The sequence below is a fragment of the Chiloscyllium punctatum genome, chromosome 4 (genome assembly GCF_047496795.1).
Source record: "Chiloscyllium punctatum isolate Juve2018m chromosome 4, sChiPun1.3, whole genome shotgun sequence".
NCBI lineage: Eukaryota > Metazoa > Chordata > Chondrichthyes > Orectolobiformes > Hemiscylliidae > Chiloscyllium > Chiloscyllium punctatum.
The window spans coordinates 36,648,953-36,665,759 of record NC_092742.1 but is presented as its reverse complement, the minus strand read 5'-3'; the positions used below and the strand labels follow the sequence as shown (position 1 = coordinate 36,665,759).

The window sequence follows — 16,807 nt, the reverse complement described above, 5'->3', positions numbered from 1 at the left end:
AGAAGAACTGGATGATAGTTAAATGGAAAAAGACTGCAGAAAGCTACAAAACAGATTTGGACGTCCTTGTACAGAAATCACAAAAAGGCAGCATCCAAGTTCAGTGGGTAACGAGAAAGGCTAATGGAATGGTTGACCTTTTATGTTAAAAGGAATGGAGTCGGTTACTGTTTTTCTCACTGTAAGGAAGCTACCAGACCTGCTAAGTTTCTCCAGTATTCTCTGTCTTTGTTTCAGATATCCAGTATCACCTTATGAGAAAAATAGGGAGATTTTGCCAACACTGTAAAAGGCACCAGTCAGACCATAGTTGGAAAACAGTTTTGTATCTTGTCTAAGGAAAGAGATACTGGCATTGAAAGCAGTCTGGACAAGGTTCACTGGGCTGATACAGATATAAAGGAACTATTTTGCAAGAAGAATTTCAGTAGGTTGGATCTTTGTTCTTTGAAATTTAGAAGACGGAGAGGTGACTTTATTGAAACATAGAAGATTCTTGGGGTTCTTGACTGGGTAGATGTAAAATGAGCTTCATCTTGTTGGAGAGTCTAGGACCCAGACGGCATAATGTCAGAATAAGAAATTGCACATTTAAGACAGATCAGGAGAAATTTCTTCTCTTGGGGAATAGTGAATCTATGGAATTCTTTATTTAGAGGGCTGTTGAGGTTGGGTTATTTAGTATATTCAATGTTGAGATAGACAGATTTTAAACAGTAAGGGAATTGAGGGTTATAAGGAAAAGGCAGCAAAGTTGATGATTTACATTATCAGCCATGATGTCATTGAATGGCAGGGCAGTCTCAAGGGGTGAATAACCTCCTGTTCCTCATGATCTTACTATTGTCTAATTTATTGAACGTAAAGCGTTTTGAAGTACAGTTAAAACCTGTTTTCTGTTATTGCACTGAATCATTTTCTATTTTAATTTGTGGAAAATGTTACTTTAAAGATTGGAATATAATAATTGTTTATGTAATCCTGCACCAACAATGTTTTAAATTTCAGCTAACTCTTTGGACTTCAATGTTCAGTTAGAATGGCTGAACCTTTCGGGAAACAAAATATGCTCCTTTAAGGTACATGTTTTACATCACTACTTCTTTATTTGTATTTGTAGTTTTAACGTTATTGCTTGAAGGATGGATTTTGGTAATACAGACACCATATTGGAGTTTGTTCAAGTGGAGTTTTCCTTCTATAACTGGTTTACAATAATTTCATTGAATTCTTTATGCAAAGGAAAGCTGGTTATTGAGTATTGCAAATTTAGGTCATTGTAAATATCAGTGGTCATGCAGTTAAAAAACAAGCCTGGAAAAAAAAAGGATTGAAATAAGTCTGATTTAATATGTTCATGATCTAAATTTGTCTTGCTGTTTTTGCTGTGTGTTATGATTTGGAGCAGAGTCCGTTGGCTGTGTAAGATTGCAGTTTATGCTTATCGATTTATGAAGTTACCAAACTGGTAGAATTCAAAGGAGATTGTTAAATCTGTAACAGAGCAAAGCAGAAAAATTCACTTCACCTCTAATCACTAGTAATTATCAGCTGGAGTAGTGAGAAAATAGGTTTAACTTGCAGAAGTTGATCTTTCTGGTTACAGGCAGATGAACCATGTCCACATATAGTACAGTACAGTAAGTAAATGCTTAAAATGTTTTCATTCTGCAATCCTTCTATTTTATACCATGGGTTATTTATCTGGAAGCCAATAGATCATCTGTATTTGGGAAACAACTGACTGAAGCTGTCTGCAGTCTTCAGCAATGTTACACCATTAACAACCAAGAAGGCAGTTGGAAAATGGAAAATGAGAGCATCTTTTTTCCTTTCCCAGAGTTGGCTGGAGGGTCACCATGTTGTGGTTTTGAGTCCCCACATCAATAATTGCTCCTAATTGTTCTAAAAGGTCAACTCCCAGAATGGTCCCATCCTCATTTGAATGTATTTGTCACATTCCCAAACTGCACTGGGACAGGAGCTATGAGGGAGGAGCTGGCCAAAGTTCAATGGTGCAATACCTTAGCAGGGATGATAGTGGAGGAACAATGGCGGATATTTCTGTGTATAATACAGAAGTTGCAGGATAAGTTCATTCCTAAAAGGAAGAAAGATCCCAGGAGGAGGCATGGGTGGCCGTGGCTGACGAGGGAAATTGAGAAACATATAAAGTTAAAAGAGAAAAAGTATAACATAGCAAAGATAAGTGGGAAAACTGAGGACTGGGAAGCTTTTAAAGAGCAACAGAGGATTGCTAAGAAGGAAATACGCAGAGGAAAAATGAGGTACGAAGGTAAACTGGCCAAAAATATAAAGGAGGATAGTAAAAGCTTTTTTAGGTATGTGCAAGGCAAAAAAATAGTTAGGACTAAAATTGGGCCCTTGAAGACAGAAACAGGGGAATATATTACAGGGAACAAAAAAATGGCAGAGGAATTAAATGGGTACTTCAGATCTGTGTTCACTGGGGAAAACACAAGCAATCTCCCTGAGGTAACAGTGGCTGAAGGACCTGAACTTAAGGGAATTTATATTTGCTAGGACTTGGTATTGGAGAGACTGTTAGGTCTGAAGGTTGATAAGTCCCCGGGGCCTGATGGTCTACATCCTTGGTTGGTACCTGGGACTTCGATGTTGTGGCTATTACGGAGACATGGCTAGATCAGGGACAGGATTGGCTGTTGCAGGTTCCAGCGTTTAAATGTTTTAGTAGGGTCAGAGGGGGGGGGTGTGGCTTTGCTTGTCAAAGATAGTATTACAGCGGTGGAAAGGAAGATGGACGAAGATTTGCCATCTGAGGTAGTTTGGGTTGAGGTTAGGAATAGGAGAGGTGAGGTCACCCTGTTAGGAGTCTTTTACAGGCCTCCTAATAGTCCTAGAATCGTTGAAGAAAGGATTGCGAAGATGATTCAGGAGAAGAGTGATAGTAATAGGGTGGTTGTTATGGGGGACTTTAACTTTCCTGATATTGATTGGGAAAGCTATAGCTCAAGTTCGTTAGATGGGTCAGTGTTTGTCCAATGTGTGCAGGAGAGTTTCCTGACACAATATGTAGATAAGCCAACAAGAGGTGAGGCCATACTGGATTTGGTTCTGGGTAACGAACCAGGCCAGGTATTAGAACTAGAGGTAGGTGAGCACTTTGGGGACAGTGACCACAATTCGGTGATTTTTACTCTAGTGATGGAGAGGGATAAGTGTGTACTCCAGGGCAAGAGTTATAGCTGGGGGCAGGGAAATTATGATGCGGTGAGGCATGACTTAGGATGTGTGGATTGGAAAAGTAGATTCCAAGGCAAGAGCGTAATTGATATGTGGAACTTGTTCAAGGAGCAACTATTGAGTGTCCTTGATAAGTCCGTACCTATCAGGCAGGGAGGAAAGGGTCGTGTGAGGGAGCCGTGGTTTAATAAGGAATTGGAATCCCTTGTTAAATGGAAGAGGGCGGCCTTTGTAAAGATGAGGCGTGAAGGTTCAATAGGGGCGATTGAGAGTTATAAGGTAGCCCGGAAGGACCTGAAGAGAGAGCAAAGAGCAGCAAGGAGGGGACATGAAAGGTCCTTAGTTGGTAGGATTAGGGAAAACCCTAAGGCTTTCTATAGGTATGTTAGGAATAAAAGAATGACTAGGGTAGGAATAGGTCCAATCAAGGATAGTAATGGGAAGCTGCGTGTGGAGGCTGAAGAGATTGGGGAGGCACTGAATGAATACTTTTCGTCAGTATTCACTCAGGAACAGGACATTGTTGTCGAAATGAATACTGAGGCACGAATAAGTAGAATGGATGGCTTTGAGATATGTAGAGAAGAGGTGTTGGAAATTCTGGCAAGGGTGAAAATAGATAAGTCCCCTGGGCCTGATGACATTTATCCTAGGATTCTCTGGGAAGCAAGGGAGGAGATTGCAGAGCCATTGGCCTTGATTTTTGTGTCCTCTTTGTCTATAGGAGTAGTGCCAGAGGACTGGAGGCTAGCAAACGTGGTTCCCTTGTTCAAGAATGGGAGTAGGGATAATCCTAGTAACTATAGGCCAGTGAGTCTCACTTCTGTTGTGGGCAAAGTCTTAGAGAGAATTGTAAGGGATAGGATTTATGCACATCTGGATAAGAATAATGTGACCAAGGATAGTCAGCATGGTTTTGTGAAGGGCAGGTCGTGCCTCACAAACCTTATTGAATTCTTTGAGAAGGTGACTAAGGAGGTAGATGAGGGGAAAGCGGTAGATGTGGTATATATGGATTTTAGTAAGGCGTTTGATAAGGTCCCCCATGGTAGGCTACTGCAGAAAATACAGAGATATGGCATTGAGGGTGAGTTGGAGGTTTGGATTAGGAATTGGCTGGCTGGAAGAAGACCGAGGGTAGTAGTTGATGGCAAAGGTTCATCTTGGAGTGCCGTCACTAGCGGTGTTCCGCAAGGATCTATTTTGGGACCATTGCTGTTTGTCATTTTTATAAATGACCTGGAGGAAGGGTTAGAAGGTTGGGTGAGCAAGTTTGCGGATGATACGAAAGTCGGAGGAGTTGTAGACAGTGAGGAAGGATGTGGCAGATTACAGCGGGATATAGAGAAGCTGCAGAGCTGGGCAGATAGGTGGCAAATGGAGTTCAATGTAGCTAAGTGTGAGGTGATTCACTTTGGTAAGAGTAACAAAAAGATGGGGTACTGGGCTAATGGTCGGATACTTGGTAGTGTGGAAGAGCAGAGGGATCTTGGTGTCCATGTACACAGATCTCTGAAAGTTGCCACCCAGGTAAATAGTGAAGAAGGCATATGGCGTACTGGCTTTTATTGGTAGAGGAATTGAGTTCCGGAGTCCTGAGGTCATGCTGCAGTTGTATAAGACTCTGGTGCGGCCGCATCTGGAATATTGTGTGCAGTTTTGGTCGCCATACTATAGGAAGGATGTGGAGGCACTGGAACGGGTGCAGAGGAAGTTTACCAGGATGTTGCCTGGTATGGTAGGAAGATCGTATGAGGAAAGGCTGAGGCACTTGGGGTTGTTTTCATTGGAGAAAAGAAGGTTTAGGGGTGACTTGATAGAGGTGTACAAGATGATTAGGGGGTTAGATAGGGTTGACAGTGAGAACCTTTTTCCACGTATGGAGTCAGCTATTACAAGGGGGCATAGCTTTAAATTAAGGGGGGGTAGATATAGGACTGATGTTAGGGGTAGGTTCTTCACTCAGCGAATCGTAAGTTCATGGAATGCCCTGCCAGTAGCAGTGGTGGACTCTCCCTCTTTATGGGTATTTAAGCGGGCATTGGATAGGTATATGGAGGATAGTGGGTTAGTGTAGGTTAGGTGGGCTTTGATCGGCGCAACATCGAGGGCTGAAGGGCCTGTACTGCGCTGTATTCTTCTATGTTCTATGTTCTATGTTCTATCCCAGGGTGCTGAAGGAGGTGGCTCGGGAAATCGTGGATGCGTTGGTGATTATTTTCCAGAGTTCGATAAATTCGGGGTCGGTTCCTGCGGATTGGAGGGTGGCTAATGTTATACCACTTTTTAAGAAAGGTGGGAGAGAGAAAGCAGGAAATTATAGACCAGTTAGTCTGACCTCAGTGGTGGGAAAGATGCTGGAGTCTATTATAAAGGATGAAATTACGGCACATCTGGATAGTAGTAACAGGATAGGTCAGAGTCAGCATGGATTTATGAAGGGGAAATCATGCTTGACTACTCTTCTGGAATTTTTTAAGGATGTAACTCTGAAGATGGACGAGGGAGCTCCAGTAGATGTAGTGTACCTGGACTTTCAGAAAGCTTTTGATAAAGTCCCACACAGGAGGTTAGTGAGTAAAATTAGGGCGCATTGTATTGGGGGCAAAGTACTAGATTGGATTGAAAATTGGTTGGCAGATAGGAAACAAAGAGTAGTGATAAACGGCTCCATTTCGGAATGGCAGGTAGTGACCAGTGGGGTACCGCAGGGATCCGTGCTGGGACTGCAGCTTTTTACAATATATGTAAATGATATAGAAGATGGTATCAGCAATAATATTAGCAAATTTGCTGATGATACAAAGCTGGGTGGCAGGGTGAAATGTGAGGAGGATGTTAGGAGATTACAGGATGACCTGGACAGGTGAGGTGAGTGGTCAGATGCATGGCAGATGCAGTTTAATGTGGATAAATGTATGGTTATCCACTTTGGTGGCAAGAACAGGAAGGAAGATTACTACCTCCATGGAATCAATTTAGGTAAAGGGGCAGTACAGAGAGATCTGGGTGTTCTTGTACACCAGTCAATGAAGGCAAGCATGCAGGTACAGCAGGTAGTGAAGAAGGCAAAGAGGTGCTTCTGCAGCTGTACAGGGCTCTGGTGAGACCACACCTGGAGTACTGTGTGCAGCTCTGGTCTCCAAATTTGAGGAAAGACATTCTGGCTATTGAGGGAGTGCAGCGTAGGTTCACTAGGTCAATTCCTGGAATGGCAGGATTGCCTTACACGGAAAGACTGAAGCGACTGGGCTTGTATACCCTTGAGTTTAGAAGACTGAGAGGGGATCTGATTGAGACATATAAGATTATGAAAGGATTGGACACTCTGGAGGCAGGAAACATGTTTCCGCTGATAGGTGTGTGCCGAACCAGAGGACACAACTTAAAAATACGGGGTAGACCATTTAGGACAGAGATGAGGAGAAACTTTTTCACCCAGAGAGTGGTGGCTGTGTGGAATGCTCTGCCCCAGAGGGCAGTGGAGGCCCAGTCTCTGGATTCATTTAAGAAAGAGTTGGATAGAGCTCTCAAAGATAGTGGAATCAAGGGCTATGGAGATAAGGCAGGAAGAGGATACTGATTGGGAATGATCAGCCATGATCATATTGAATGGCGGTGCAGGCTCGAAGGGCCGAATGGCCTACTCCTGCACCTATTGTCTATTGTTTAATCTAGCTCCAACTCCCTAATTTTAGTAGTTGACGGGATGAGAGGCAAATTTGTATTGGTAATTGATATAGATGCTCCTGTACATATTACTGTCATGCAATGCCGACCTCCTAACAGCATGCCAATAGATAGTCTTGGGTCCCTTTCCCACTCCCCGGCCAAGAACTGCTATCTGTCATTGGGTTAGCAGCCTTTTCAGATCATTTGACAAGACCTGGATGACAGGAGCTGACACCATCTTCCCATGTGTGGGCAAATATGAGCCTGATGTGAGCACTGTCATCGGTGTCCCTACCTGAGAGCTTTGGCTCTGGGACATTTGGTCTCAGGATTCCCATCTTTCCTCACCTCCCCCTTTTGCCCAACAATCCTTCCTAGAGTGGCCTGGCCTTCGGCAATTTAAACATCATTTGTCCTCTCTCTGCCTACATTCCTTGTCTTTGTGCCCTATCCTGCTACATTTGTAACATTCCAGGTCTGTTTTTGCTCCCTGCATTGTGGCTATTTTAACTGTGTACCACTGTTATTTCTGAGTTTCCTCCGCTCTTGTGGCCCTATTTAAAATTTGGTAACAATTATTTCCCACTGGACATCCCATATTTATAATTTTAGTCAAATGGGGCCCATGCCATCTTTAAAAAAACTTCAAAAACACGTCATCATCACTATCGACCTTTATGAATTACCCCCTGATCTTTTTGCCTCAAACTTCCTGTCTGCCTAACAGTCTACATTTTCCTTGGGTCCTTGAGTCACCAAGGTAATTTTAGTCCAATTAGCCTGTCTCCTATCTAGTGTGTCCATGCAATTACTTTTGAATATCTGGTGCCACTGGTCAACTGTCAAATAGTGGAACCGAGATGGTCCTTGTTTCATTGGAGCTGGAAGGCTCTGCCATATAGTGTTGGGCGTTTTCACCTTAAGGATATCGTTAGTGAGATTGTGTGCCTCAGTTAGTTCATGTAATTTCTCCTAATAAGATCCATTATTATCATTTTTTTTAAAGCTGTGAGTTCATTCACCAACATTTGTCGTTCAGCAAGAGTAAATGGTTGCGTTTTGGTTTCTGTCTCATGGATTTGTTATCTCTTGTGGTCTTTCCAAGCTCTCGCTTGGATCCGCAATAGTGCCATCGGCCCAGCCTTCTTTTCGAGTGGTGGGTCATCCTACCCATTGTCTTCCCTATGTCCATACACATATAGGTCATCGTCTAACCCATTCCAGGCAATGTCATTGTCCTTACCACCTTCCGAGTGGAGTGGGGCCTCTCTGACTGTAGCTATCAACTGGCCCTTTGGCTTCAAGCCCTCACGTCTAAGAGCCATCACCTTTTGTTTGTTCTTGTTTCTCATTGGTCATATCTCTGACAAGGGCTGTTGGAGTTATTACCCCTTTCTCATATTTATTTTTTTTCTTCTTGTCCCTTCCACCAAGCTTTCTGCTCTGACATCGGGCATCCAGATCATATCTGTTCCCGATTATCTTAATGATCAATTTCTGATTACATTCTAGTTCAACTTAAACCAATGAATTCTTCTGGGCCCCATACTGTTTTTCCTTTGTTCTTAAACATGATCCCTTTCAGATCTTTTCTGGCTGCCATAGTCTTATGCATCCCTTTTTGGCACTTTTCCACCTAGGCGTCCTTCTGTGGGCTCAACACATCCCCAGTTTGGATGCTGCTCAGGCCTTAGCCATCCTGCTATGGAGCTCAACAGTCTCGGCTGTGGACTGTCTTTGGGCCTTGCCCATCCTGCTGTGGGGCTCAACTGTCCCCTGTGTGGACTAGATCTATCAATTGTCTACTGAACACAGTACAACCCCCTTCTCCCTTTTAGTTCCTTTCCTATTACAACTTACAGCCGGGATCAACTACAAGGTTTACCATCTACCTAAAGGTTGGTAATATTAAACACATTCACCCAATTAGAGTCCACATAGCCTATAACAGACCGGTACATCACCCTACTTGTAGCGCCACTTGTTGGAGGGAGAAATATCAAAGAAGAGTCTTGAGTTCTGTGTTCCGTAGTAAAAGCGACTTTTATTCAGAGCTCTTCTACCACAAACGTGGGAGAGACCAGAGACCACCCTAAATCTGGCTTTCCTATAGGGCCCAATTGCCCTCTTAATTACGATTCAGATCGGAACAATGCTTCAGGGCGGCACGGTGGCACAAGGGTTAGCACTGCTGCCTCACAGCGCCAGAGACCCGGGTTCAATTCCCGCCTCAGGCGACTGACTGTGTGGAGTTTGCACGTTCTCCCCGTGTCTGCGTGGGTTTCCTCCGGGTGCTCCGGTTTTCTCCCACAGTCCAAAGATGTGCAGGTCAGGTGAATTGGCCATGCTAAATTGCCCGTAGTGTTAGGTAAAGGGTAGATGTAGGGGTATGGGTGGGTTGCGCTTCGGCGGGTCGGTGTGGACTTGTTGGGCCAAAGGGCCTGTTTCCACACTGTAAGTAATCTAATTTCAATGAAACTGTGTTCACCAGCTGAATACAATATTTTTATACCCTTTCACATTACAATAATTACATGCAACATGGATGTCATTGTTAACCACATCACCCTATACATTTAATCCAGCACACACACAATCAATGATAAGTAAATCTATGGACAGCCCTAGGTCCTCCCATAATCTTATGATGTTTCCCAGATACCTCTGTCAGTTTCTGGAATCTTGCAATGCTTCTGACAGTTTTATTTAAAATCAACTCAAATAATAAAGTTACTACAATTCTGTGATACGACTGACAAATTGAAAACAACCCCTTTCTTACTGTAGCCTGAGAGATCAAATATACAGTTCTTCTGACTTCAGCTGCAGAACACTTTCCATTACTAATTATCTTTTAATAAAAGCGTGTCACAGCACTAATGCTTCACTGGAGGCTCACTGATGATGTTGCCTTGTATCATGGTGGACATCTGAAAATGAACCTTCAAGCTCAGTGAGCAAACTTACATCCAAAAACATCTAATCAAATTCTACTGACAAGGGTAAAATTCAATCACTTTACAGCTTTATGAAGTCTTTAAACAAAACTTGTTTAGATACCACAAATAACCACATAGCCACATCTTCACTCTCTGTATGTTGTATTTTGGCTTTGTCACTTATCCTTGATCTTTGGATGTAAGAATTTGTTCAAATTATCTACATATGCATTGTTTCAATTTTTTTTATCTCTCCCTAGTTGTGACCTCTCTCTTTTTACAATCTTCCTCTGCTCTCCTCCTGTGCCAATGGTTTTTTTTAAGGTTGTGTTTACACCATTTATTATTACTCTATCTTTCATAATAATGCACTGCCTACAGAGATTTGCTCAAAGAATCCAACTAACCTTTTCATACTATTTTGCCTTTCCAATTCTACAATTACCTAAAGAATTCAGAATATTGAGAGATCAGATGTTTTCTTCTACTTTTTACTAAATTACAAACTTGAAACTGCGGCTAAACTAGGCCTTTCAAAACTGTCCCTTGTTAAAATGCTTATATTTAGAACTGCCTGTTTACAGAAACCTGATTGATTTTCCTAATTTTTATCCCTACGGAGAATGTCATCTTATCCAGTATCTCTATGAGGAGACCATGGGTCTAGCTGTGAACATCTGTATGTAGGCTGTCAACCCCCTTTCAGCCATCTTGTGTCAAGTATAAAAAAGCCACAGGCTGCCATCTTCTCAACTTTAGTCATGGGCTGCTACAACAAGTCGCTTCAATCAATTGTTTCTTTTTTTTTCTGTTTGATCAGAAGTGGGCATCTCTGGCTAGATCATTATTTATTGCCCATTTCTAGTTGCTCAGAGGGAAGTTAAGAGTCAACCACATTACTGTGGGTCTACACCAGGTAAGGATGATTGATTTCCTTCCCTAAAGGACATTAGTGAACCAGATGGGTTGTTTTTTGACAATAGACAATTGCTGGTGGCTTAATATGTTATAAACAGTACCTCTGAAATTCAATTATGACGGCAGTGGCCTGGAACAAGGGTGAATAATGTAAATTGTGGGGACTATACGTTATTAGCACAAAACACAGTTGAAAGCTACTAATTATGCATTACAAAATCAGGCTTAGCATGGAAACCTTTCTGCTTCAGTGATATCAACTGCTCTTACATCTTTATTCTGTTTTTGCATTCTCAGTACTTTTTAATGCATAATCTGCTATACTTCACACAACAAGCTACAATCATTAAGGGTCTTGGTGAGACAATAGATATTCTGGCTATGAAAGGAGTGCCATAAAGGTTTAGCAATTTGATTCCTGAGATGGCAGGACTGACTTGTGAGGGGAGACTGGATAGATTAGATTCCCTAGAGTGTGGAAACAGGCCCTTTCGCCCAACAGGACCACACCCAAACCCCTTTTCCCCTCTGACTAATGCACCTAATCGATAATTTAAGCATGACCAATTCACCTAATCTGCACATCTTTGGACTGTGGGAGGAAACCGGAGGACCCGGAGGAAACCCACGCAGACACTGGGAGAATGTGCAAACTCCACACAGACCGTCACCTGAGGTTGGAATCGAACCCAGGACCCTGGTGCTGTGAGGCAACAGTACTAACCACTGAGCCACTGTGCCGCCCCACTAGGTTAGGACTATATCACCACTAGAAGAAATCTATAAATTTCTAAAGCACTATAGAGGTAAACACAGGAAGGGCATTCCCGGTGACATGGGAGTCCAGAACCAGGGGTCATGGTTTGAGAATACAGGAGGTTCCATTTAGGACTGAGATGAGGCAAAATTCTTTACTAAGAGTGGTGAGCCTATGGAATTCTCTGTCACAGAAAGCAGTTGAGGCCAAAACATTGAATGCTGTTGAGAAGGCATTAGATACAGTTCTTAGTGCTGAAGGAGCAAAGGCTAAGGGGAGGAAGTGGGAACAGGTTCCGGAGTTGCTGATCAACCATAATCATTTTGAATGACAACATGCTTGAAGAAGTGAATAGCCTATTCCTGCTCACCAAATTATCAGATTTGGTGCTTAAAAATAAGGGCCCAATGTAAGGCTTTAAAATGTGGACTGAATTACATTTGAATTTCCTAAGGTTTGTTTAATTAATTCCAAATTGATCCTAGCCACATAATCTTTGCAGTGGCCAAAAAGACTTGACTAGTAGCCTATTTTATTTGTTGAGTACACTCACCTATGCTCACTTGATCATGACTTGTGATTTTTGATGTACAGTCGTAGCTGCAGCTGCATGTTTCTATTACGAAGTGGACTTTCTAAACTCCAGCCAAGGTACTTGCGCATCTCTTTGACCAATTAGATTGAAGAATTATTCAGTGAACCTACAGAATTATTCAGTGAACCAGAAAGTGTAAATTTGAACATTTTACGTAATTTGACATTGAATTCAAAAAGGTGAATTAAGCAAGGAAAATAAAGATTTAATGTTAAGAGATTATTAAAGAGATGGAAGGAAATTTTTTAAAAAAAATCTCTATCAATAATTGAAATCTGAGGGACTATAACTCCACATTGATCAAGCTTTAGTGCGGGAGAGATCATTTGACAGTCATTGTGAGTAAGCAATAATAAAGCATAAAAGTATGAAATGAATAAATCCGAATGTTTTCAGGCAAGTTTATTTTGTGGGGTGTAGGTTTGCTCGCTGAGCTGTAGCTTTGATATCCAGGCATTTCATTATCTGGCTAGGTAACATCATCAGTGGTGACCTCCAAGTGAAGCGAAGCTGTTGTCTCCTGCTTTGTTTGTCCTGGATGGGGTTCCTGGGGTTTGTGGTGATATCATTTCCTGTTCATTTTCTATGGGGTTGATAGATGGTATCTAGATCTGTGTTTGTTTATGGTGTTGTGGTTAGAGTGCCTGGCCTCTAGGAATTCTCTGGCATGTCTTGGCTTAGCCTGTCCCAGGATAGATGTGTTGTCTCAGTCGAAATGGTGGTTTTTTTCCTCCGTGTGTAGGGCTACAAGGGAGAGAGGGTCGTGTCTTTTTGTGGCTAGCTGGTGTTAGTGTATCCTGGTGGCTAACGTTCTTCCCGTTTGTCCTACGTAGTGTTTGTGGCAGTCCTTGCAAGGAATTTTATAAACAACATTGGTTTTGTCCATGGGATGTACTGGGTCTTTTAAGTTTTAGTTTTTGTTTGAGAGGGTTGGTGGGTTTGTGCGCTACTAGGATTCCGAGGGGTCTTAGTAGTTTGGCTGTCATTTCTGAAACTTCTTTGATGTATGGTAAGGTGGTTAGGGTTTCTGGCTGTGTTTGGTCTGCTTGTCGTGGTTTGTTCTTGAGGAATCTGCGGACTGTATTTTTTGAGTAACCATTCTTCTTGAATACGTTGCATAGGTGGTTCCCCTCTGTTTTCCGAAGTTTGTCTGTGTGAGGTGGCTTGCTGGAATAGTGTTCTGAAACAGCTTCGTTTGTGTGTGTTGGGGTGGTTGCTGGTGTAGTTAAGTATTTGGTCAGTGTTTGTCAGTTTTCTGTATACACAGGTTTGTAGTTCTCTGTTGTATGTTCTTTCGACAGTGACGTCCAGGAATGCGAGTTTGTTGTAGGTTTCTTCCTCTTTGGTGAACTTTATGCCTGTGAGGGTGTTGTTGATGATGTTAAATGTCTCTTTTATCTTGTTTCGTTTTGTGATGACAAAGGTTTCATCTATGTAGCGGACCCAGATTTTTGGTTTGATGGTTGGTAGGGCTGTTTGTTCTAGTCTTTGCTTTACCACTTCTGCTATGAATCCTGATAGTGGGGATCTCATGGGTGTGCTGTTGGTTTGTTTGTAGACTATGTTGTTGAAAGTGAAGTGGGTGGTGAGGCACAGGTCCACTAGCTTCATAATGTTTTCGTTGGTAATGTGATTGATGGTGGTTGGGGTGTGTGTGCTGGTCTCTTCTAAAAGCGTGGTAAGTGTTTCCTTTGCCAGGTTGATGCAAGATGTACTTGAAAAGTCCTATATAGTGAATTAATGCTACTTAATGCAATTATTCTGGATTAGTAGTGCTGGAAGAGCACAGCAGTTCAGGCAGCATCCAAGGAGCTTTTAGTCAGGGGGAAATGTTTTCAGAAAATGTTTCACCTTTGAGAGCAACTTTCTAATTTCCACATTTTATATCTATATTTTTGCATCTTTGTCTGTAGTACAGATCATTATAAAGCAAATAAGATGGCAGCTTAAATTTCTGAAAAATAATTCCTGTTATTTGTGTGGTATTGAATAATGTATGTACTGGGATTTAATAGATTTAGATAGTGTTTGTATGGATTCACTATTGTGCATCTATTTCATCTTCAATCTCTAGAAATTTCCTCATAAGAGGATGTATATGACACCTTTCATAACCTTAGGACATCCAATATGCTGGACAGTCAGTGATGAAATATTAACAAGAACATCAAGCATATGCCTCTGTTCCTCATTGAATGCCTTCATAGCATTAATTGGAGAAGGTTACACGGGATCTTATTTTAATGTCTCAATGAAAATATGGCACAAGAAGTAGTACCTCTAGAAAATTATACATTCCAGACTCTGGAATTAGTCTCTGAAGTCATAAAGTGTAAGTGCTGTCATTGAACTAAAGCTGATTAGAAGTCATGAAAATTAATAATTAAAACTACAAATCAGGTCCAAAACATACACATAAAAGAGAGATTAAAAATCACTGAAGGCTCTACTCTGTTGCAGTGAACATATTATTCTGTTACTTTCACAACTTTTCAAAAACCATTTGCTGCATAGCATTGGCAAGGCTTTGGATTTAAATTGAATGCCTTCTCGGTTATGGAAATATATAGGAAGGTAGGAGAAATTTGAGGCTGTAAAGGACGACAAGTCTGATCTTATGTATAAAAAATCTAACGTGATGATACACTTCTAAACAATTGCCATTTGCCAAAAACCTCAAAGATTCTTAGCTCAATTTATTCAACTCTGTTCAATATTCTGTAATCTTTTTTATTTTCACAGTATTATTTCAAATGATAAGAGCTGGACTTTTCAAAGTACTTGACAGTCATATTGAACACAAGTCATTTGGAAATAAATATTGTTGCTTTGAGCTCTGGCAGCAATTTGTGAACATTCTTCAAGAGAAAGTGCCATTGTATTTCTATAAAACACTTAAAAACAAAAAAAACACTTTTGGTGTTTGGTTCATTTGGTGGAAATTTAGTCTTTGTACCAAATGTTGTCAAGGCCAAGCCATGCTCTTGGAATTGGAACCCATGATCTCAACTGCAATATTGAAAGATTTAAAAATGATAGTGGGAGATGTGGGTGGAATTAGCAAGATTATCATTTGTTGTCTATCCCTAGTTGCCTTTGAATTGAGTGGCTGATTTACTATTTAATAAAGTAGTTAAAAGTTAAGTGCTTGCTGTGGATCTGGGGTCTGTTATAGACCAGATGGGGTAAGGATGACAAATTCCCTTCCCTGAAACATCATTAGTGAATGAGAGTGGATTTGCAGAAGTGGTTATCACGGTCACTATCACTGGACCTAGTTTTATATTCTAGATTTATTGTTAATTGAATTTCAATTCCACCATCTATTATGGGAGATTTGAACCCAAGCCTCCAAACATTACCGTGAACTTCTGAATTAGTAGTCCAGTGCTTATTATCACTACACTGCCAACCCCCCTCCGCTGCAATGTGAAAGGTCTTGTCCTTTTGAGACATTAAACTGAACTCTCACCTGCGTATTATTTAGTTGAGTGGATGTTATTCCATGTCACCAATCAAACAGAGGAAGAAAGTTCACCCAGAGTCTTAGAAAGTATTCCTTTCTCATCTAGCAGCAACAAATTACTGATTGCATCACTTACCTCATTTCCAGTTGTGGGATTTTGCCCATAACCTCACTGACTAAATGTTCAAATAATTCATGTGTATCAACTGCTTTTGAGATTTTTGTGAATCATTAAGAATTGCTCAATGGAAATGTCATTCTTTCATTTTAATTAATCATATGTACAGAGCATGTAACAATAAGATCCCTTGTTTAATCTTGTGTTGAGTCACCATAAGCGTCTGGCCTGTGCAATTAGTCTTTTTGGTTTTATGGCTGGGTATCAATGAATCATCTGCCTATTTTAGCATGCTGTCTGATTTTTGGTTTCCTTTGGCCTTATGAGTAACTGAACAGTGATAGAACACTTAACACCCAGTGGTTTAAAACAAATGAAACTTAATCCCAGAAAATAGTTATAACTAATTATTTTGTAGAATACCTTTAGTGATTTTTACAGTTGTGTGCCACAAAATTATTTGTTAACAAATTAAGCATACCAGTACTTTTTAAGAATGCTTAAGCTCCAAGCTACCAACCCTTTTTAAAACATGATACTTTTTAAGATGTGTTACACCAGACTTCTTTAAGAGTCTATGTTCTTTCTAATTTACTTTTCTAGGAACTCACTAATTTAGCAAGACTGTCTGAGCTTCAAATATTAAGTCTAAAGGATCCGCAATATGCTCCAAATCCTGTGACTCTTCTCTCTAACTACATGACACATGTAGTATACCACATGCCGAAGCTTCTGAGACTGGACACTTATGATGTGTCCAATAAACAGGCAAAGGACTTTGCTGAGGTAATGAAATGATTTAATATTCTGATTTTCAGTAGAGTATTTCTCCTTTTCTTTGCACAACAGCAAACATTTCAAAATAACAGTTTCACTGCAGATGCAGTGAGGAGATCTGTTTTCTAGTAATATGTGGTCTGTTTACCTCCATATATTTATGGCCTCAATGAAAATATATTTTGCCCCTTTATCTGGTAATTTTTTTCCTAATGTACCACAATATACATTCTTTGCTGTTTAATTTTCCACTTTACATTATTATACTTTCAAAATTGAATATTGTTGGTACTGAATTTGGCCTCCCCCTATAAATTGTATGTGACTTCCATACTTTGCA

At 40.9% G+C, this 16,807-nt stretch overlaps 1 protein-coding gene across 1 annotated transcript in view; it reads left to right on the top strand.

Annotated features, from left to right (window-relative positions):
* Positions 1-16,807, top strand: part of lrrc9 (leucine rich repeat containing 9) — a 242,353-nt gene that overhangs the window by 37,215 nt on the left and 188,331 nt on the right. Inside the window, exons 8-9 of the mRNA XM_072568390.1 lie at positions 1,009-1,079; positions 16,294-16,476. Coding sequence (XP_072424491.1) covers positions 1,009-1,079; positions 16,294-16,476 — 254 coding nt within the window. The remainder of the gene's footprint in view (positions 1-1,008; positions 1,080-16,293; positions 16,477-16,807) is intronic.